The 22,739-nt window shown below is 42.6% G+C and overlaps 1 protein-coding gene and 1 long non-coding RNA gene across 2 annotated transcripts in view; one reads left to right on the forward strand and one right to left on the reverse strand.

Annotated features, from left to right (window-relative positions):
- Window positions 1-22,739, forward strand: part of LOC117264717 (uncharacterized) — a 97,303-nt gene that overhangs the window by 19,084 nt on the left and 55,480 nt on the right. The window lies entirely within an intron of this gene.
- Window positions 14,701-22,474, reverse strand: LOC117264715 (peptidase inhibitor 15-A). The gene is made up of 6 exons (XM_033638909.2): window positions 22,229-22,474; window positions 21,760-22,080; window positions 20,669-20,787; window positions 18,629-18,761; window positions 18,430-18,545; window positions 14,701-16,528 (listed from the first exon to the last, which is right to left on the reverse strand). The coding sequence occupies exons 2-6, from the start codon at window positions 22,027-22,029 to the stop codon at window positions 16,393-16,395; spliced, it is 774 nt and encodes a 257-aa protein (XP_033494800.1). The 5' UTR covers window positions 22,030-22,080; window positions 22,229-22,474; the 3' UTR covers window positions 14,701-16,392.

Genomic DNA, 22,739 nt, shown 5'->3' on the forward strand with positions numbered 1-22,739 from the left:
TCTTTTTCAGTAAATCCCCTTGTTTCCATGGCTCCCTGATGTTTTCATGCTTTGTTTTTGGCCCATCGCCCTTACCCATCAGGTGAGTCAGGGGCTGAATGGACAGTTGTGTCTCTCGGTTAGAGATACACTTTAGCTTTGTGATTCATAATATGTGTCAGATTCAACATGGTTACTGGAGCCTGGGCAAGACATGGTGTGAGAGGACAGGACGCGCTATTGCTCTTGAAACTGACATTACAGCCTACATTTTAAGAACCTTTCAATCTGTAGTTGAAGAAGCTCCCATCACTTAAGGTAAAGTCACATTCAAAATCTTACTTAAGTTAAAGTTCAGAGGAATAATCAGCAAATTGTAACTATCCAGAGAAGTTCTCATCCTGCAGATAAATGTCTCCTGTGACTGATATATTATCAAATATTACAGTACAAGGGTTGTTATTATTGATGCATGAATAAGTAGCATTTTGCTGGTGTAGTTGCTTGTGATGGAGCTAGTTTTACTTACTATTGACAGCTACTTTAGTCCAGCTGTTTCCATCCTCGGGGTCTAGCTCCCTCCACTGGGTCACAAGATAAATCTGAAATGATTAATGCAAACCATGGATATGATGCATTTGCATTTGCATTTTTTGAAACTTTGTGTCTCATCAACGCTGTTGTTAACATGTGGGTAGGTTTAAGCACAAAAACCATTTGGTTAGGATTAGAAAAAGATCATGTTTTGGTTTAAAATACCCAGTTTTGGGGGCACAATGCCCGCTGGAAGTGTAGCAATGTCTCTGTATAAAAAACAACTGCTTTTTGTGGCAGTATCCCTCGTGGAAAAACAGAGGCAAGTCACTGAAAAGCATCCAAGTTTGGAGGCTGAAAACACAGCAACGACTCCCTAAAACACAATTTGAATGATTCTCCAGTCCTTGCTTTTTTAATAAAATAACGGATAATTTGACCTCTTTAAGCCTCAAGCAGTTATTTGAATTAAACAACCTGAGGGGTACGGAGAGGAAATGTCTCATTTGTGGAATTGCTAACAAATTATGGGCATCTAAACTCTTATGTGATGGCTTGTTTGTAAAGAATCACAAGCCATGGTGGTTGGGAATCACTTAATCTTTAGTAATACATTGCATTTTAGATGCTTGTCATATGTTTTTTAATGGAGAATCTAGAAGGTAACCACTGACTGTAACTGTAGAAGCATACAAACTAGAATATTATACTTTGAAATGTAGTAAATTATAACTTTAAAGTAACATAAAATGGAAATACCCAAGTGCAAGTACCTCAAAATTGTATTTATGTACAGTACTCGATGTACTTAGTTACATGCCACCACAGCCCTACATCAAGATACACCAGATCAGTGTGTACAGAGCACTGTACGTGCATATAACCCCCCCTGCCCCTCTCCCAGGGCGCCTCTGCTGTCCAACCTACTTCTGTATATGCACAGAATGTGATACAAGAGCTCTCACATTTAGGACCCACCGCATTCTGAACTTCCATAAACCCAGGGTTTACTGTCTGCTCCTTGGGTCAGTAGCAGGGGCCTCGGCCACAGCCCCAGCAGCGGTCCACTCTCTGTGGTCAAACCCAACAGTCCCCCCTCACCCCCACCCCCAACCCCACCTTCCCTCACACCGCAGCTGAAATAGCAACTCTCCAACTCCCTGGAGGGAAGCGCCACCGAAAACACTCATTCATCTGCTACAGAATTAATGCTGCTCTACATTTAGATGTGTGTGTGACAGGGAGGAGGAGAGTGCGTGTGTGTGTGTGTGTGTGTGTGTGTGTGTGTGTTTGACAGTAAGAGAGTGAGAGTGCGAGGTGAGGCAGCAAAGGAGTGACAGGGTGCATGTGTGTGTGTGTGTGTGTGTGTTGGTACACGTGGCTTCATAACATAAATATATGAGTCAATACATAAAACATGCAATTATTTTAAACACTCAGAATAAGTTTTATGGGCCTGGGATATGAAATGACTTATAATACATTAAGGTTAAGGCTGAAATACACAAAGACCGACTGTAAGAGCATGTCTCTGACCTTGACTATAAAATGAAATTGTGTGGATAAAGGAAATATTTACCAACTGCTCAGGGATTTCTGTGATTTACAGTGTGGTAATTTAGGTCAAGCCATCTGTAACAGAGGAGACATTCTCTGATTAATGTTTATTACAATGCCTGCCAGTAAATATACACTATTTGTGCCTGCGGTAGAGCAATATAAATGATTTCATGCCTGGGCTTCTTGTGTTAGCAGCCTTTCATGAGAGTTCTCCGTATCATCCCTCCTTTTTTATTGCATCTATTGTTCTCTATTGCTTCCTGGTGCACTGTCCATCTTAATATTTCACATTTTTACTTCCCTTTATACCTGACCTCCTCTCTATCTGTACGCTTCTGTCTACACACATTCATTTTCCAGCCCTCTGCTTGTCTTCCTCTCTCTGTTCTTGCTGTTTCTCCCCCCCTTTGCTCTCTCTATCTCACCCACACAGTCATTGTTAAGCCACGGGTCCAGATGCTCCATTCGGTACCTCCTCCATTCAGCATGTGGTCTTGTGAGAAACCCCGTGAACCCAGCAGAATGCATTAGCCGTGCCAGACTCTGCATCAACACAACAGTAGCCTCTGGACACAACAGCAAACCACACAAACACTCTCGAAGAACACTTTTTGTTGGCCCACGTTATCTGGCACGTTGCTCCCTAATGGTTCTGGTTGAGCTGAATTGAGGTCAGAGTGCTGGACCGGCGTCGGGGTGAGAATGGGAGTAAAGAGCATCAAGGTCATTTGGCAGACGTTCTACATCATTGCTTTTGTGACATTATCAGCAGTGTTCAGCAGAAGGCGGCCTCAGATATCTACTTCAGGTCAGTTTGGCTTTGTTTGTCTGCCTCTACCCCCTTGTGGTGAAGAGAAGCCAACACATCTGTGAGCACTGAATACATCATACTGTACTGAAAATGTCTCTGTGTTTGGTTCTCAGGTGTTGCACCAGGGTTGTATATAGCTGATATTACACTACCCCCATGTTTGAAAAAAAAAACACAGTAAAAGTGCCCTCTTGGATATCCCTTATGGTAGTTACACATGATAAAGTGCCCTCTAGGCTGCCCTACCAGTAGAGAAAATATGATGAAGTGCCCCCCTGGGTGCCCTTTCAGTAGAAGAAGATGTTATGAAGTGCACTCTAGACAGCCCTTATATTAAGAAAAAATGTTTAAGTGACCACTAGGCTGCCCTTCCAGCAGAGAAACGTGAGAAAGCACCCGCTTTAGTGCCCTTTCAGTGGAGAAAACACGATCAAGTGTCGTCCAGGGTGCCTTTCCAGTCGAGGAGACGTGATGAAGTGCCCTTTAGGGTGCCCTTTTAGTGATGAAAACAACACTAGCTAGTACAGAAAATGTGATCAAGTGTCCTCTGGGGTGCCGTCTTAGATGAGATAATACAACAAAGTGCCCTCTACGGTGCCCTTCAATGGAGAAAACATGATAAAATGCCTCCTAAGCTGCCATTCCAGTAGAGAAAATGTGACGAAGTACCCCCTTAGGTGCCCTTTCAGCCAAGAAAGTGTGATGAGGTGAACTCCTTAAATCAAGAAAACATGAAAAAGTGCCCGCCTGGGTGCCCTTTCATTGGAGAAAACATGATGAAGTGCCTTCTTGGGTGCCCTTTTAGTAAAGAAATCAACAGTAGCTAGTAGAGAAAATGTGATCAAGTGTCCTCTAGGGTGCCCTCCAAGATGAGAAAATACAACAAAGTGCCCTCTATGGTGCCCTTAAATTGAGAAAACATGATAGAAAATGCCCTCTAGGCTGTCCTTCCAGTAGAGAAAATGTGACCAAGTGCCCTTTCAGTTGAGGGAAACGTGATGAAGTGCCCTCTTGGATGCTCTTCCAGTCAAGGAAATGTGATGAGGGGGCCCTCTAGGGTGCCCCTAAATGGAGAAAACACGATGAAGTGACGTCTAGACTGCCCTTCCAGTAGAGAAAATGTAACAAAGTGCCACCTAGGGTGCCCTTCCAGTGGAGGAAACATGATGAGGTATCCTCTTGGGTGCTCATAAATGAAGAAAACGTAAAAAACTGTCCTCTAGGGTGTGCTTTCAGTAGAGAAAATTTGACAAGGTGCCCCCTTGAGTGCCCCTCCAGTGGAGAAAACACACTGAAGTGCCCCCTAGGGTGGCCTAATGCTTTGAAACTCTCCGCCTTGGATGCCCTTAAATGAAGGAAACATGATAAAGTAGGCTTTGGTACCCCCTTTGATGCCCTTTCAGTAGAGAAAATGAAGCGCCCCCTCAAGTGCCCTTCCAGTGGAGAAAACACACTGAAGTGCCTCCTTGGGTGGCCTGATTTAAAACTCTCTGCATGCTGGTTTCACACTGCATGCAGCTTGTGCCCTTTTTATTTGTTTAATCCTTGTTCCTCAAACAGCCTGCGTCCGCCACTGACACCAACATCAAATGCCATTCCAGTAGAGAAAACACCCCTCTAGGATGGCCTCAAAATGGAGAAAATGGGATGCAGAGCCATTTAGGCTGTCCTACATGCTGGAAATCTTGCTGCATGCTGGTGTCCCACCATTTGCAGCTGGTGGTTTAGGTTGATATTAAGCTGATCTTTATGTGTAAAGTCTTTCCTTTTTGCTTTCCTCCACTTTATGTGAATTTCTTTCAACACATAATCCTCCTCAGGTATTCCTGCTGGTACTGTGTGTGTGTGTGTGTGTGTGTGTGTGTGTGTGTTTAGCATTTATACTCCTGTGTGTTTACCCCAGTGTTGTCTGTCACAACCCGAAGAAAACATCCATGGCATCTTCCATATGTTCCCCCATATGTTTTATGTACACAGAAACATAAGGCCTAAGTCTTGCATATAAATACTTAGTTATACAGCAGACAAAAAAAGCCTGAACTAAGATTCACTATGTTTAATGAGCTAAAAATATACAGGTGGTCTTCTGCATTTCTTTTCGCAATAACATAAAAACATTGACTGCGTTCCACAGAGTCATACGACATACAGCAGCTCAATGTATGACACTGGACAGCAGTGGCTTTGTATGGATTCAGATTAATAACACACTGTTCAGATAACCACCAGGTGTCAGTGTCCTTCAACATACAATTAGCATGCTGTAACTTTCAGAGTGCATCTCTTTAAGGATCAGGTTGGAAATTAACACAAAAAACATGTAACTAGTTGAAACTAAAATGTTTCAGGTTCTCCTGTTTTGTACCTCAAAGGCAGTTTTCTTGCAAGACTGGGGCACATATCCATCTCCACGTCTTTTACAGTATGACCTTCAGCCAACAAAAAGACTAAAACTTTGGTAAACCGATGCTGTAGAGAGACTGGGAGCTGGGGAATTGTGGGTACCCAAATTCTCTTTGTTTTATGTCGAATTTTATGGAGCTCCCATTTAAGTAATTCTTCCAGGAGCTCCTATTACACTGTGTGTTGAATGGATTGCTGCTTGTGGTGCAAACCGAGAAATTTCACAATACATGTAGACTGTGTTCTTGAGAGAATGTAATAATCATGCATTCTCTCGAATTTGATATGTGGGTTGGTTTACCACATGGGATGTCGACACACTTTGTCTTTTATATGTGAAGAGTAACTTTGCTGTAGTTGCTTTTATGATTTGATGTAACAGAAGACATTTTGTGAATTTCTTGTCTTGATACAGAATATTACATTGGGAGTCATGTAATGCAGCAATACACCTTGAGACTGAAGAGGTCAGTGAACCACCGTAGGAGCCACTTTTAGCATCAAAGCCTCCGTGAGCTTGTTTACAGGTATAACAGAGTTGAGAGTGAAGGAGGGAAGCCCATCTGATTGTGCAGTGCTTTCCCAGCACTGTGCTCCTGAGAGGACATTGATTTTGGCCCACATCTTGCAGCTGCAGGATGTCGCTCGTCTGAAGTCCCTGCGAGGCCCCGCGAGGAGGCTAACATGGCCCCGTCCAAGACAAAGACGACGGTAGGATATGGAGGGCGAACACAGAACGCGGGCTGCCTTTGCCTCAGTTTGTGTTCTTAGACTGAAGCAGAAGGGTCAAGTCTAGTCTGCCTCAGGGCTGGACGTACTGTAGATTTACTCGTATAGCCACTGTGGTGGGGATAAACAGTGCCAGGGTCTGACGTGTTGGGCTGACAACATGTCATTACTTTTAATGTCACATATGAGATGAATGCAGACTATACAGTTTTACTGCATGACACCAGCTTATGTCCTTCGTCATAAAATGGAATATCTATACTGAGGTATGCCAGATATGCTTTATTTATATTTTACTAGACCATGTGAGGAGCTTACTTTGCCAAGGAAAAGTCACCAGACGAGAAAAGTGACCATAACATAAACTGAACTGGTGTCTTATTTTATTGTGGCTGATGAATGAAGCATCAGCACGTTGCTAGCATAGGGAGAACATGTAAATTCAGCCGTGAAAACCTGGGAGAAATGAAATCCCCACATGTCATGGCGGCACTCTCCTAAACAAACACCATTATGGACCAAAATAGACACCTGAGACACCACAAATGATTTGTGTACCTAAAAAACTTTATTTTTGTTTGAAGTAAGGGCATCCAGCTCCAAAGACGAAAGGAGTGCAAAAACGAGCCCTGCTGTTAACTCTGCTGCCCCGAGAGATTTATAGTCGCTAAAGGGTTTTAACAGCTACATGCCAACATTTGAGGAGATCCCAAAACATGCTTCAAGTAGCTGACATCAGTCTCTGGGAAACACATATGTCAACACACTCCCGTCTGACCGAAGCACATGTCAGAGGTATGAAGACAGCAAGACTGCTATAGTTTAGAAGTTATATTCCAAATATGTGAGGATGGTTTCTGTGCAGTATGTGAAAATGTGTCCAAGTGGCCATAATAATAATGATTATAATGCAGGTAACAAACTGTATCTGACTTCTTATGTTATATGTCCTGCCAGTACGTAAACATAATAAACATAATGTTATAAATAATATCAAATAAGCATCCTGAATATTCCAGTTATTCCAATTATTTTGAGATTTTGGGCAGCTATGGACTCCTGAGACCTCAATTTTGTAACTTTGAGAGGTTGGGGTCACTGCCTGAACATGGCTGAATAAAAACAAAATCGCCAACAGTGCAACATATCGAATAGCCTTGTGTTTCTTTCCTTTTGTAACTTGGAATTTTCCTTGCTCTATACTCCAAGTTACGAATGTCTTTTTTGTCCGTAGGAACAGTCCCTCACGCTTAATGGCCTGGGTGAAATGTTGCATTAATAACTGAGACTCAAACGAGCACTTTCTAATTAACAGCAAGCTTTGAGTTTGAACGATGCTGCGCTTTAGCCAATCACAATGGAGGGGGCGTGGCCGAGATGTGCAGGTGTACCCAGGAAATGTGTACCTACAGAAACAGCAAGCTCCACGTCCATAGCGACCGCTCCACCCAAAACGCCGTCTCATCAACATGAAAAAAAATATTTTTTCCAGCGGATGTCTGAGTTACAACATGATTGAGCAAACTGGAGTAGTTTCATGTCGTATCCGACAACGGGAGGCTTTTAACAGATGATGTCCTGATGTTAGCTTTGCTAACTGTCCCTGTCAGCTGCAGCTACTGATGCTTTCTAGACATCGTGATTTCCCATAACTGAATAAATACCACACATAGCAACACAAAACTGCTTTGCTAGCTCAATCATGTTGTAACTAAGATATCCGTTGGAAAAAATATTTTACTCATTTATTGAGTTATTACCTTATTTTTATACAGTCTATGGTTATTACAGACACGGCTAACGTTAACAGCTAACGGTTAGCCTAGCTAATCTATGATAACCATGTTAATTACAAAACACACAGAAATAGTAACGTTTGTTCAATCATTGTGTTTATAGACTTAACAAACATCAGATTAGTCTACACAGTGATATAGTGATGTGAAAAATGTGATATATAGCTAAACTCTGCTGGTTTTCTACCCGAAGTATTTGTAAACAACACGGAGATTCCCTGGGGGCACCGCCAGAAGTGAAGGGCGTGAGCGATCGCTGAGGCTTCTGCACTTCCGTTAGTCGAAATACTCTGGGCTGTGCCTCCAGAGGTAAAGAAAGAAAAAAAAAATTTTGTTTTCTTTCTTTTTTTTTTTTTACCGATGGATTTCCAGATTGAAGTTAGGCTGACTGACGTATAAGGGCAACAAACCCAAAATGTAATGTCCTCATACTGTATGACGACTCAGGGTCACAAGATGTTAAGACATGATACTGTTCGATATGGTCAAAAACAAGCAATGAGAAGACCCTGAATTGACACTGTATTGTCAGCTGCTGTTTCCAAGATCAGGGAGGAACTGGGCCAGGTTAAACATAAGGGCAATGGGACAATCGTCCAGGGCCCAAGAGCTCTAAAGTGCCAGGACAAAAGTAAAATATCTGGTTAGATCTGGTTTTATGTTAGCCTGTTCGTTGGTGCTGCTTGTAACAGTGTGACTGCGATCTGATGTACAGACCCTCCCCTCATTGGTTTAGCCTGCGTCACATCATGTCGATGCAAGTTAAAAAGGTAAAAGGTAATGTCAAATCAACGTCAAGATGATGTTGACGCAGGTGACGTCAGCAACAGTCACATAGCCTGCAAAGAAACATGACAAAATGGAGAAACCTGGAGGGCAGCTGAATGGGAGCACTAAACGAAAATTATAAAAGGATAGAGACACAGAAAATGGGTGGTTTCTTCACTTCTGTCAACAGCTGCTCTGCAAAGACAGCTACTAGCAATGACAACAGCTCTGCTACTCAGCCATGACATTTGTTCTACCGTCGAAAGCAGCCAGGACAGCATGAAGCCCCCACCTTGTAGCAATGGCCCTGTTGTGAGCACAGCCTTTGAGGGAATTGCCTGTTGAGACTGCAAGCTTTCACACTCCCCTGAGATCCCGCGCTGCGGGGGCCTGTTACAGAGTACGCATTCTCGGAACCCATCGGCTGTATTCGGCGTCTGACTTCCGGCAGACAGCGACACAGCCTCTGGGGGCAGACCCCTGATTTTTTGGCATTCTGGTTTGATTTGGGCAGAGGAGGCGAATTTCCGTTTCTGACTTCTGTTTATATATAAGTAAATATGCTGATCCATTGCGATGGATTCAGAGTTTGCAGTGACGCCAATTATGTTCCGCCTCGTTAGTTCACCGCACGGACCGTTTAACCTGGCAACAACTGCAGCCGGCTCAAACGTGATTGATCAATATCACGCGGACTACAAACAGCCTACCACCGGAAACCAGGGCTCTTCCGCTCTTCTTCCGGAGGCAAGATCTCCGGGGTTTGCCTACAGACTCTACATTCACTGAATGTAGAGTCTGTATATAGAGACTACGGAGTACGCGATCCAGGAGGGCCTGCAGCCTTCCAATTCTGGGCTGCCAGATATCATGCATCAGTAATGGAGTCTTTACTTGCTCTTTCACCAGCGATTTACTTTATTGCCATCTCCAAAACAACCAAATTGTGCCAAGGAACTGGCTACTGTACTTTACTTGACGTCGACTGGCTCAGTTTCCTATTATGCCTGCAAACTCCTGCCATCACAAAGATATGTGAGTTAGTTGCCTTGGCAAGACACAGTGGTTCACAGTGGTTTATTTACTATGTGCACCACAATTTTAGAAATTCAAAGCCAAAGTTAAATTCAAAGTACATGATAATTTCTCTTTATCAAACTCCATCTGCAGCCAAAGAGTGTGTTGTATGGCCCAAAGCTCCAGAGCAAGTAAGTAAGAGGAGCTTGGGTTAAAGTGTTTATGCTTGAATTATGATGTGAATATTGATATTGTGTATGATTAAATTTACAGTATTGTGTTTCTACATTGAGCATTAACTCCAGCCTCACTCTAATGTCTTCAAGTTGCGGTGGCAGTGGTAGACTCTGGGGAGGTTTGAGGACAGAGCGAGCCCTGGACCAGACACAGGCTGCATTTCCGATGGTTGAACTGCAAGGGGAGCAAAATAAACATAGTTGTTGCTCTTCCAACAGAGACAGGAAAAAAAGAAAAAAAAATACAATGAATTAGAAAGAAGTCTGTCCCAATATCCCCCTCGAGGCACAGAGAAGCCAAGTTTTCAACCATGCAGTGCTTGATGTCAGGGAGGGCAGAGAGGTTGTAGAGTACAGAGACGATAGAGGAGAGGAGAGTTCCTGCAGCTGCACAACAAACACCAGAAAACCTCCAAACCATTAGCAAGCTCCCCTCCACAAAAGATTTATCCTGCTTTCTCAGTATTGTACTCACTCAAACTTTTTTTCATACCTCTCTCCATTATTGGAGTTGGATAGCTGCTTGCACATTTTGGAAACTGACTCCTCCGACCTCACCCTCTCCCTGTTAATAATCTATCCCCCTGCCATGGTCCCTATGAAGTCTCCATCTTCTTTCCAAATAAACGTTTCACCACCTTCACACTTGAGGGAGGCGAAACTGTTTTAGCAATAACAGTTTATCTGACAAGTCAGTAATTCACGTGTGTTATTAGGAAAAGTGGCGCACCTTCGGATGAGCTTACAGATGCGTCATCGTGGCTTCAGTAGGTGTTGGCACTGGCTGATAGCATATGCCAGTTGGATAGGATTTATTGCTGCAGCAACTGGAGACTGAGGATCTCTGTTTCTTCTCTGTGTCTTCCTGTTTGTGTTTCTTTCTCTCTCCTCTTGGTCTTCAGGTGAACTCTAGATTGTATCTTTCTTATTTAACTACCCTCGGCTGGGTGAGGAATTCATGAAATAAAGAACAATATTAGTACAAATTAGAGGAGGCTAATTTTTCTGAGGAAAATTAAGTATGCTTGCTGCTCAAGTACGGAAACAGTTACAGCTGCAGTTGAAATACAGATACTGTTATAAGCACACATAGCAGTAAACATGAATGTGGTGGGAGACGGTGACGTTTAAGTTTAAGTGAAAGCCCTGAATGAAGTTGAAGCGTCAGTACTTGATTCAAATCTAAGTGACAGTTTAAATAAAGCTGTTTAAAGCTGTTGAAAGTTCAGTTGAAGTTCAAGCACTGAAAGGAGATGAAATGTATGTCGAATTGTGGGCAATAAATTGAGTTGGAAGTGGAGGACCTGGAAGGAGTTGATAGATGATGTCAGTTTAAGAGTCAGCTGCAGCATAATCACTGCAAACGGTTGAAATAAATTGTGTATGAACAGTGGAAATTGCGTGAGTTAAAAGAGCTTAAGGTTTTTTGTTGAAGCCTAAAGAGGTTCGAAGAGTCGTCTATGTGTAAGAAGTTTAAATTTCAGCTGTAGACAACGAAATGGATATGGTCAAAATCTCAGGTGACATGTAAGTGGTAAAAGCAGTTGAAATGCCATTTGAAAAGAACAAGATTTAAGCATTTGAAATACCTGTCGTATCAATAAATCCTCATACAATGGTTCATATGATATGAAGTCTCATGTCTTAACCTTCAAGTGTCAGTCAAGTCCCAAGTTACAGTGAAGAGAATCAAGCAAGTCAAGTCAAGGCATAAGAAATTCAAGTTAGCTTAAAGACACATTCTCGCACCTTTCTTTATGGATTTGTGGTGACAGATGAAGTTCGATGTTGTAGTGGTCCTGTCTGTGATTTTTGAGATGCAGACCTTACTTACCTTCATGGACAACATCATTTTTGAATCCAAATTTTGTCGTTTTTTGACTAGCCTCCTCCCTGATAGCTGCCTTGAGCACTGGCCTCTTCCCATCTACTGCATCCTAGTAAAGTGTGATAGTTTGCATGCATTGCACTAGAAATCACCCAGTCATGTTTCATGACTTATCAATATCTTGACCACTGCAAATAGTCAAGTCAAGTCTTTGAATCATGAATATCAAGTCAAAGTCAAGTCTTATATCAGTTTTAATCAACAAAAAACAGTCGAACAATTGCTTGTTGACCACAAAGGTCATTAGTCGGCAAGATTTCATTGATTGCTTACTCACAAAATAAAAAAAAACAACAACAACAACCGTGAAACTCTATTAGGAGCTGTGCCTTGTCAAAATAAATCAAAACTTATATGACTGGACCATGTGGGAATTTAATGTGAAAGGACAGACACAGGAAGAGGCCACGCATGTTAGTTTCCAGGGCTGGTACCTGCGGTTCTTCCACAGGCTAGTTAATAACATGTCGGGTGTGTGGGATCATTTTGAGAAGGTGAAGGACGAACCCAAGGTGATATGTAAACTCATCTTCATTGGTCGACTACAAACATGACGTATCATCTGAAACATGGAAGTAGCTACATGCCCATTAGCCCACAGCATCATTAACAGGCGGCTCGCTCAGTGTGTGACGTGCACTTGGAGATAAATTATAGGCCTATATTAATGAAGGTTCATTAGTACGGTTTTGTATTTCTCTGTAATGTAGCACAGTGTTAACAATGTTACTGATACTATTCTTTCTCACACCTTCAACTCAAACCATTGTGTTGCCCCGCCCAAAATATATAGTTTAATAATTACATTAATATTGTAAACATGCAGGCAACTAGTCGACTAATGGCCCTAAATGACGACTATTGGTTGACTAGGGAAATTTGTCGTCGGGGGTAGCCCTAACTTGAACTTGAATTTATGTGACTTGAGTCGCCCACGTCTGCAAGTTAACACCCCTACCAGACAAGTTAGGTTTAGGAAAAGAATCATGGTTGGGCGTTGCCAAAGTAATGTCACCTCACATGCTTATGTAACTTAAAATAACTCACCGTTAACTTTTGGTTTCAACACGACACAAACCCTGGTCTCCTAGGGTTAAAGTCCTGTGTTTATTTGACCCATCCACATATTTTTTTTCTTAGGATGATGGAGGCATGACTTGCCCTACTCAGATTGGCAAGTACTTCATTAGCTTAGTTGGTTGAGTTCAAGCAAGTGGAGTGAGATTGGTTAGAGTGTGAATGTCAGGGTGAGCCAATCAGAGGCAGAGTAAGGCACAGCGGGGCGGGTCATGACGCTCCTCCTTTGCTCCCATCATATGATCGATAACAGCCTTTGGCACATACAGTACATCACGTGATCACAGTCTCCTGGCTCATGATGACATGGGTAATATTCGAATTATAGTGCATTACTTTTTGTAGGTATAAATACAAACAGTAAACAACAGCAGCCTGAAGCAGCTGCCATGTCAGTTGATGTAAAGCATTGAAAACAGTTGCTGTAAGCTAAGAGTAGTAAGAGTAGAGAGTAAAAAAATGCAGGTGACGTGTAACATCTGAAAGCAGTTGAAGTGTCAGCTGAGGAATAAAAATAAGTTCAAGTGTCATTAACATCATGGTGGGTAGGTCAGCGAAAGTGTAAGTGATGAAAGCTGTTGACATTTCATTTGAAATTGTGATTTAATGGGACAGTTGAATCTTTACACTCCATTTGCAGGTGTTTTCTGTTCTTATCCCTCGACCATCAGGGGCTGCTTTTTATCCCAACCCAAATCCATATCCTTAACCTTTGCTCTGCCTCCGCTACTGATGGATAAGCCAGGTAAATGTCAGCTGCAGGTTGTCTAACTCATCATAGCATCTTGCTCCTCATCCCAATGATGTGCCTTTTAAACATCCACCAATCATCTGTTTGGCTGCGGGTCAGGCATTTGCTCAGACAGAGGGATTTTTCCCATGCATACTAATGTGTTCCTCGAAAACTCTCTGATGGTTGATTCCAGGGAGTGTGCTGGTCTTTTAGGGCTGTCTGCACAGATGTAGTTTCTTAATAAAGTGCAGGAAGCAGTTTGAAAACCTCACGCTATGCAGAGTTCTGCATGAAAATGTATAGCGTTGTCTTCTAACCTGCCAAAGTGCGTTGCAGTGCAGCAAACGTCTGTAAAGGTGTTTTCTGCAGCACAGTTTGCACTTGAAGGAACGCAGATGTTGGTAGTCTCATTTGCTAATTTGTTGCTTGATGATCTGTTGATCAAATGCATATATCTTTGATGCAGGCTGGCCCAGAACCACATCCTGAAATCCCAGCTGGAGAAAAGAGCAAAGACTGCAGCATCTGCCCAACACATCAGAACATTTATGGCTCTCCCTCTATGTTTGTCCTTACCTCTTACCAGCTCTCTACTTTCTCCATCGTCCTCTGCATAACATTTTAAAGCTGGAGAGCAAGAAAATGTCAACTTCTTTAAGCCTGTCTGTCTTTTTCCGTGCCCACATTTTGATTTAGTCTCTATGCATGGTAGTTACACACATTCTCCATCCTTCCTCTTCGAGCATTCCACCCTGCTGCCTGTCTCTCCCTCTGAGGTCAATGGTTTCATTGGACAAACTCAAACAAGAGGGTCCCCTGAAACCCTATCAGCTGTCTGTTCATTTGTGTAGACATGGACGGACGGGGCCAAAGTCAACCTTCTCTTATTAGGATTCAGATGTAGTCCCAGCGTGTTTTCTCTTCTCCCTCTCCGCCTTTGATACGCAGGATGTGGGACTTTGCAATGGCACCGTTTTAATTGAAAGCGAAAGCTGAGAATCAAAGCGCAGCGTTGGTACTGTGGGCAGAACCTCTAATCAGTATCAGACATGAGGAAGGGCTCAGACAAACGCAGCCAGACAATGGACAATGATACCGTTTAAGCCAGGGGCAAGGCACGGGTTGAACTGTGCAAAAAAAAAAAAAAAAAAAAAAAAAAAAAAGACACATTCAAAATAGAGCATTTTATTACAAATACAAAAAAAAGCGCAGTTCATTGCATAAATAGCTTGTTGTGAATGTTGATTTAAATACAGTCAGTGCGGAAAATGTTCCTATTCTGTAATGCATTATTTCCCACTAAGGTCTGCGTCAACGGCAACATTTTTTTCATGTCTCCATTACACTGCTGAACTGCCCCAATTTGTAGGGAAATTCTGACACACTTGCCAAAGTCAAAAGTGTTGCCAATATTATGCTAGTGCTTAGTTCATAGAAATGTACCAAGTTTCTTGAAAGTAAATTTCCTTCAGCATCATAAAAGTTGACATGCAAATGAACCATATTCAGTACTTTTTAATCGTTCAGATAAATTTACAGTCCTTTTACAAAAACAATTAAAAAAATGAATATCAATTAAATATTTTTTTCCCATATAAAAATGAATAACTTACAGTATACTTGTTTTAAGGATAGTCAAGGTATAATGATTATCTACATGTACAAATAATAACAATTTCCTGGTATTTTTGGAAATTTAGAACAAAATTAAGGTGCACTTGAGTGCCTAACTCCGAAAACTACATCAGTGATCATAACAAAATATAAACAATGGATTTCTCCAATATATCAATATATTGGTGTGTAATATACAAATGTGATTATAAAACAGATGTGTGGGTCAGATGTGCTCTGTTCTGCATAAATAACATGTGAAAGCATGAATTCTGTAATGAAACAAAACCTTATCAGTGCAGGTAAAAACTGCAGATGCACTGTGTGAATGTTGAAACAAGCAGGGCTATTGACAACAGAGGTGTCCAGTGGTTCCCAACTGGTGGTTTGGGGTCCAAAAGTGGGTCACAGGTCCATTCTGAATGGACTAATACACGTTTTATTTTTAGGTACAGTGAATTTCCGGCACAGAGCTTTTATTTTGAAGTGCCGTTTCCTGTTGTAGAGTGAGTGACTTATGGACAGCTACTTGACAGAGCCAGCAAACTAGCTTAACAACATGGCCAAATGCAAGTATGACGCTGAATATATGAAACTGTGAGGACCTTGAACTAATCACTAAGAACGAATCTGGACCCCCTGGCTGGAACACTTGGGAACCACTGATCTAAGCCACCATCAGGCCTTCAAAAAAAGACCTTACAGTAAGAGTACTTTTGTCACAAATGGAAATTGCAATAGACTTTGAGTCTGAGGTGTGTTGTACCTACAGCAGCTACATCACCAAGCTGACACCGCCTGTGTAGGTTTTACCCTCTGAGGTCAAGAGCTTTGATCTTTATATCACAACATTCCTGTGAAGGCAGAGCACACAACATGAAGGTGTGATGCCTGTAGCACCAAAGTGAGCAGGTATGAGCAGCCATGATCTTGTTGTGTCCTTAATTACCACATTGTCAGTGGTAACGAGTGAAACATGCAGCACCACATACAGTATCGACTGTGTTTAAGGACCCATCCTACACATAAATTATATTTCATCAATTCAAATGTAACAAATTAATTTACAGTTTATTTACAAGTCATCAAAAATCTTCTGCTGCCTTCAAATGTGTGTTTGTGTCTTTAAATAAGCTCATATATACAAAATAGTGTGGTCCACGACTGTTGTGCAAATCCTTACGGGATTAAAATAGTGTCTCTGTGGTACTGTCGGTTGTCAGCTTATGTCGAGAGGAAACCTGTGTTTATTTGAACCAGTGCAGGTAGTTTGTCTTGAGAGCGGGGAAGCACATGTTGTTGCTGCAGGAGCCCCCGTAGCTGGGAGGGCAGGCGGAGCAGGGCACGCCTACTTTGTAGGGAGCCTCTCCGATCCAGTTGCCCCTGAAAGACAGGAATATACAGACAGTGTCAGTGGAGTCAGGGATGACTGGAGAAGTTCATTCCTTTTTTTTCATAAGATTTGAACTTAAATCAGTAAATGATTTCTGTCTGAAAACACCTAAAATGGAGGGTAAAAGATGATGGATGAATAAATATGGATTGTCAATATACTTATCATAAAGAACAAACCAGGGAAACTGTTTATTATCAGTTTCAAACATAAACTGTATAATTAAGATGGACAACGTGACAGCTTATTTAAACTTGGGTGGCTGTCTCGAGCACCCACCCACGGCGTAATTAACCATGGTTACCCGACTCTGGGTCTAGAGTTGGACTTGGAGGGTTAGGGTGTTCTGCCTGATCTCCAGACCCTACGTTCGGGGAATGTACGCCGGACCTGATGTCTTAGTTGGCTAGAACCAAGAGGGCTGGCGTGCATATGGGTGTGTCAAGCGTGTGGTAAAGTTCTGGCTGCCTCTTGTGTCTCGCACTTCAGCAAGACCTGCTACCTGTCACAGGGTGGTCCCCTCGCAGTGGTTAAGGTGTTCACGCAATATGTGGGTCACAGGTGAGGGCACTCTACAAATTATGGTGAAGCAGGCACTTCAGCCATCCTCGGAGCTTGGGACTTGGTGTCGAGTGCAGATAAGCACAAAATAAGACAATGGGGTAATGACTCTCTTAAAGTAGCCAAAACACCTCTATCGCCCCCTGCTGGCTGGCTGCAGTTTTGCTCATAAACCTCGCCCCCTCCATATTAGCGAATAGGGCATGGGCTAAACTAAAAAAAATCAAAGTACATGTCAAATAAATTTGACCAAAGGTGGTTTCTATTATTTTAGGTAGTTCTTTTTATGCTGTGCTCAGGTTATGCTCTGTTTTAATTAGTTATTTGATGCTATAAAAAAGGGGTTAAACGTCATGTATGCCAATTGGTGTGCTCTTGATCAGTCGTGCTGCTTACAGTTGGTTGGATCGGGAACTCTATACTATCGAGATCACTACTGCCTAGCTTGTGATGTCACCAGCACAAGATGGCAGCAGCCATATCCAGAAGAGATATGGCTGCTGCCATATACAATATATTGTTTCAAAGAGGCAAATAATGATGTTCAAAACAATCTAATCTTAATGTCCATTTAGTGGCTATTCTGGAGTTCTCACTCATATGACATGATATTCATCTAAAAATTAAGTTTACCCAAAAGCCTGTACAGCGCTCTGAAAAAAATGGAAAATTGAACATCTATAATTTCATGACAAACTGGGCTGCACATCTATCTGGTGAGGAAGATCATGTGATATGACTGAAAGCTCCAGAAATGAACAAACTTTCATGATGATGACATAAAAATCTGCACTTCATGAGCAAATAAGAAAGAAGTATGTGTATCAGTGACACCTTGTGTAAATGGAAAACAGCTAAATGCAATCTTGACACCATCCAGATTCAAGATGCCAGCTGATACTAAAGCAGCCTCCAGTTTTTGACACACAGTGACCTCCGCAGAGCAGGAAGCCTGATCCAAGACTCACAGAAGAGAAGCCATGTTTAAAATACCAAGCAGCTAAAATAGGTCATCAGTGTCCTGAGCGTGTTACTCTTACATATGTCCCAAACCAGTGGGATTAAAGAACCTGGGTCACAAGTCAGTCACAAGTCCAAACGGGCTTTGATTCTTGGAATTTGTTTGAGAATTTCTCTTCTGTGTCGTGGCTTTGGTAATGTGGTACCGCTTCACAGGCTTGTATCGAGGTTACTTGAATCTCCCCAACAACATGGGTGGCATTTCACAACTCAGCACAGAACAGAGCCGTCTGTGTCGGGATTAAGCCTGTCGTCACCCTATTGTCATTAGGTTAACAGGTTCGTTGGCATTACAGTACAGTATACTTACTTGGGTGAGTAGTTGCAAACTAAATACGTTGCCCGTTTCCACACTGAGCCCCATACGTTCATGTTATGGCACGTGTGAACAGCACAGCCCACTTTGTTGGATGTTGCCCACACCATCTATAAAATAAGACAGATCAGTAGCCCATTAATGCCACTGTTACACCAATTCATATTATGTTATACTGGTTTTATCAGTGTACCTGTGTGTAGTGGGTGCACATGGGTCCATAGCATCTGAGAGGGCATCGAGGGTTGCAGTCACGAGGGTATGGAAAGGAGTAGTCTTTGACCTCATCATACCATGGCTTCACCAGCTGGAGAATGGATCGATAGCTGCAAACAGAAAACAGACGTGCTCAGTAAACTACACTGTACATGTCATTATTCAGAACACAACAAACTTGAAGACACAGACTTGGATCTGTGATTCTTGCTTCAGAGCAATTTTTGGTGTTTCATTACATGCAGGTCAGGTAGTGGGAAGATCTAAAATGTTGTCACATTGTGGACCGGGCCATCACCGACTGCAAGTTACCATGAATGGTTGTAATTGTTGTTGGTGGTGGTGTTTAGTACATCTACTACATATTTCAAACCACTGTGACCACAGTAACAATGAAGCGACCTGAGGTTCTGAAACACAATATGCACTGTCTGCAATATCAAAACCACATTCACAGATTGGCCAAAGTCAAAAAGGACATGTTGAAGAAGTGCTAGAGCTTCAGTTTGAAGCTGAACGGCAGCATTTTTAACGCTTAACAATGACTGAATTCTCACAATTGTTTTCACAACTACCAGGCTGATTTGTAAGGTATTCAAACATGTTCTTTGGTGTAGGGCCGATTATCATTTAAAGATTATGATACTAGTACCCTTGAATTGATACACACGGTAGAGTATTTCATTCGATACTCCTATGGAGTGGCGTGTAGTATAGCCATACTTTCAAATGTTTTAGTGCCATCTTGGCATGCTGAACTGCCAACTCTACTGGGCTTGACATCACCACAGACCATATGGACTGTAGCTACTGCTGCAGAAGTATGACCTCTGTGCCGGGGAGAGTTGAGAGAGTCCGTGTGGCTGTGCACACACAATGACAGGGCTAACTGTTAGCATCACATAGCTAATGTCGCGTAACGTTTTTTAAGGGGTTTAATAACAGAGTTGAGCCATGCTGGTGTCAGTGTGATTTTGTTGGGGCCATTTAATGGCTCGGTATTGGATATTAGCCACTGCTCCTCAGTTAGCTCGTGCTAACTAGGCACATTGAACTTGCCTGGAGATGGCAGCAACAGAAAGTTTGCTGATCCAGCGGGGAGCCGGCATGGTCTAGGATCAGACCCCCGGCACAAAAACGACTGAATGCAGGTATTGTTTGACACTACTTGGCACTGGGTTATTTTGGTCAATACCTTTAACGTATCGAGTAACAATACCCAGCCCTACTGCAATACAATGAAGCGTAGAGTTCAATCCATTTCTGTGTTAAGAGGTACATTGGTCTGACAAATCCAAATGGCTCCATGCCGCCATGACCCTGATTGTAAATAAATAGAAACGAAGCGTGTTTATAATGCTTTCTGCACTTGTCTAATTCAGAGTTTAAAGGCAAATTGAATGATTTGGTTTCATCATGGCCCAGGTCCTCTGAAAAATCAGATAATAATAATTATCAAAGATCTGAACCCCGGCACATGATCTCCCATTAAGGGAAACGTTTATCAAGTTTAATTATTAACATTATTTCTTACTAAAAAAAGACTTAAGTATAATTTTTGGATTGTTTTCTGCAAGTCAACAGAATGGTAATGCTACTTAGATCTATTATGTTTTTGGGAAATAACTTTACTGTAGAACTCTCTCTGCGAGTCACAAGAAACAGTCAGAATAAGCTGTATTCCCTTGAGTCTCATGTTGCTCCTCAGTAAAATCTAAAAGTTGTAGGAAGACGTGAAGGTGCCCTGTGTTTCCAAACGGAAAGTCAAGACCCACTAAAGGGATGCGCCTTTGTCCTCAGGGGTCATGGCTGCAAACACAACTTTTGTTTATCTGAAGGGTCACAGGAGCATTCCTCAAGCAGTCACTGGGTCACAGTGCAAAAAGCTTTAGGAGAAAAGAAGAAGGGGGCAGCGAGGCAACGACCATGACTGCTGAGAGACAGAGAGAGAGCGAGAGTAATCCCCGAGAGGAGCAGCAGATGTCAGGGAGGGGGAGGGGAGTCAAAGGTCACTCACCGTCCTGTCCTGACGGAGAGGTTCTGACCCAGGAACCTGAGGAGGTGAGGTGGCCCGTGCTCCCACAGGCAGGCATGAGCCCAGTCCTCGGCCGTCTTAGCCAGGGTGTCGTCCCACACCTAAACACACAGGGACACAGGTGGGAACTTGGAAACCCATTACATAACTGACGGAAAATATCAACACTAGATCTTCATTCAGCAGTGAGATGTGAGATAAGAGTCGGCGCTTGGGTTCATAGCACTCTTACAGGTGTTGCCATGGCGAGACGCAGAAGTCATCCATCAAATCAGTTACGTAAGCGGAGAAAGTTTGTTGCCCAGTGTCTAATGTAACTCTTTCACTGAATAGACAGGGACTTGGACAGCTTGAAGTTAAGAATACCAGATATCTATCCACACTTGTCAACAGCCACACTCCTGTGCGGTGTCACTGGGAATGGATTGTGTCTGGAGCAATGAGGAGAGACTTTCTCCGATTACATCATTCTACAGTAGTTTTGTCAATAGACGCCCTCATTGCACCTTTACCAGTGCAACTACGGAGGATGGAGATTTTAAAAATGGAAATGTGTCAGCTCAGTTGCTATTTTTGGCCCAGAGAGCTGCTGGAATACCCTTTCAAAATAAAATGAGCCTTATACTGCTTCACACCATTGTATTTATAGCTGAAAAAATAACATGTAGATGAAATTAAAAGTCTGATTCAAAATTTTTCCCACTTTGCCATGAAGTGACCACTGCTGCTCTCTCCAAATAACACTGCTCGTAGGCTAATGGCACCATACATGACCCCTGTTCCCTCAGAAGTGACTACTTTGGTGGTCTCCTGCAGTGCAATCTGCTCAACAGCTGAAGCTGCCAACAAACTTCAAGACATCTGTCACTTTACTTGCTCACAAAACCACAGCTATTAAATCAGATTCTCCATCACTTCCTATGACAAATTATTTTACTTGTTGCATGCAGTTTGGCCACTAGCAGAACATGCATATGATCATAAAACATTAAGGAGGCATACAGTACATGGCTCCAGGATTATTACGCAAATAGATAAAAATGAATCAAATATGAATGAAAGGCTTCACTTACCATGTATTCCATATTGGACGCCGGTGGAAACACCTTCCCTCGTACTTTGTTATGGTAGTCAAGAATGGCCAGCATGTCGTTCTGACTAATATAACGCTTCCTCCTGGTTTTAGAAGTAGCCGTGGTGTCTGTTCCATAGCTGTGCGCTGCGCCAAGATTGGTGAAATTGGCGGCTGGCAAGGAGACAGCAGGAATAGTCGTGGCCAATGCACTTGCTCCGCAAGATATGCACAGAAGTATCAAGTCTACGGCAAATAATTGACTTTTCATGTTTGCTTTTTTAGGTAACTGCAGACGAAATATCCCGCGTCTTGGAGTGATCTGAAAAGAAAGAAGACTAAATTAAAGTGCTGTCTTGGTGCGCGCAAACGAGGCGCATTACAGTTCACACATGTATAAACCAAGCGTCAAACGTCCAATACGGGACAGAAATACTGCTGACATTCCTCCACACAGTCTTTGGTCTTACCTTTTCTTGCGCAGCGGTGCCTTGTGCCTGCGTTGCCAAGGCTGTGTCACCTCCAAAGCCTCAGTAATGGATTGGAGAGAGAGGGAGGGCTGCAAGTGAGCAGTTTTTGCGCTTTGCAAACTTTGTGAGTGCTTCAGGAGAAGTCCGTCTTTGGGGGTTTATATAGGCTATGGCAGTGGACGATGCAGGAAGTGCGCCTGCCTCGGAGGTAGACGCGCAGCCCCTCCTTGTCACCTGAAACACAGTTTGGTTTTCCCGAACTCGTTCCTGGCAGATGTTGGTCAGTTTCATCATGACATCTGCGTAACATTTGCGCAGCTGCAGGATGTGGGAGAGCATTTAATTAATGAAGTACATGAAGGTTGATAGAGCATATTAAATGACTACTAATGACTTCGTTTGGGTTCTTAAAAGCAGGTCTTTATCATGGATGTTGTTGGTGTGAAGTATGTTGTTAATATGCTTATAATTTATGTTAATATTTTAATTCTTATCTTGCAATATGAACCCT

Source organism: Epinephelus lanceolatus, chromosome 20, assembly GCF_041903045.1.
Source record: "Epinephelus lanceolatus isolate andai-2023 chromosome 20, ASM4190304v1, whole genome shotgun sequence".
Classification (NCBI taxonomy): Eukaryota; Metazoa; Chordata; class Actinopteri; order Perciformes; family Serranidae; genus Epinephelus; species Epinephelus lanceolatus.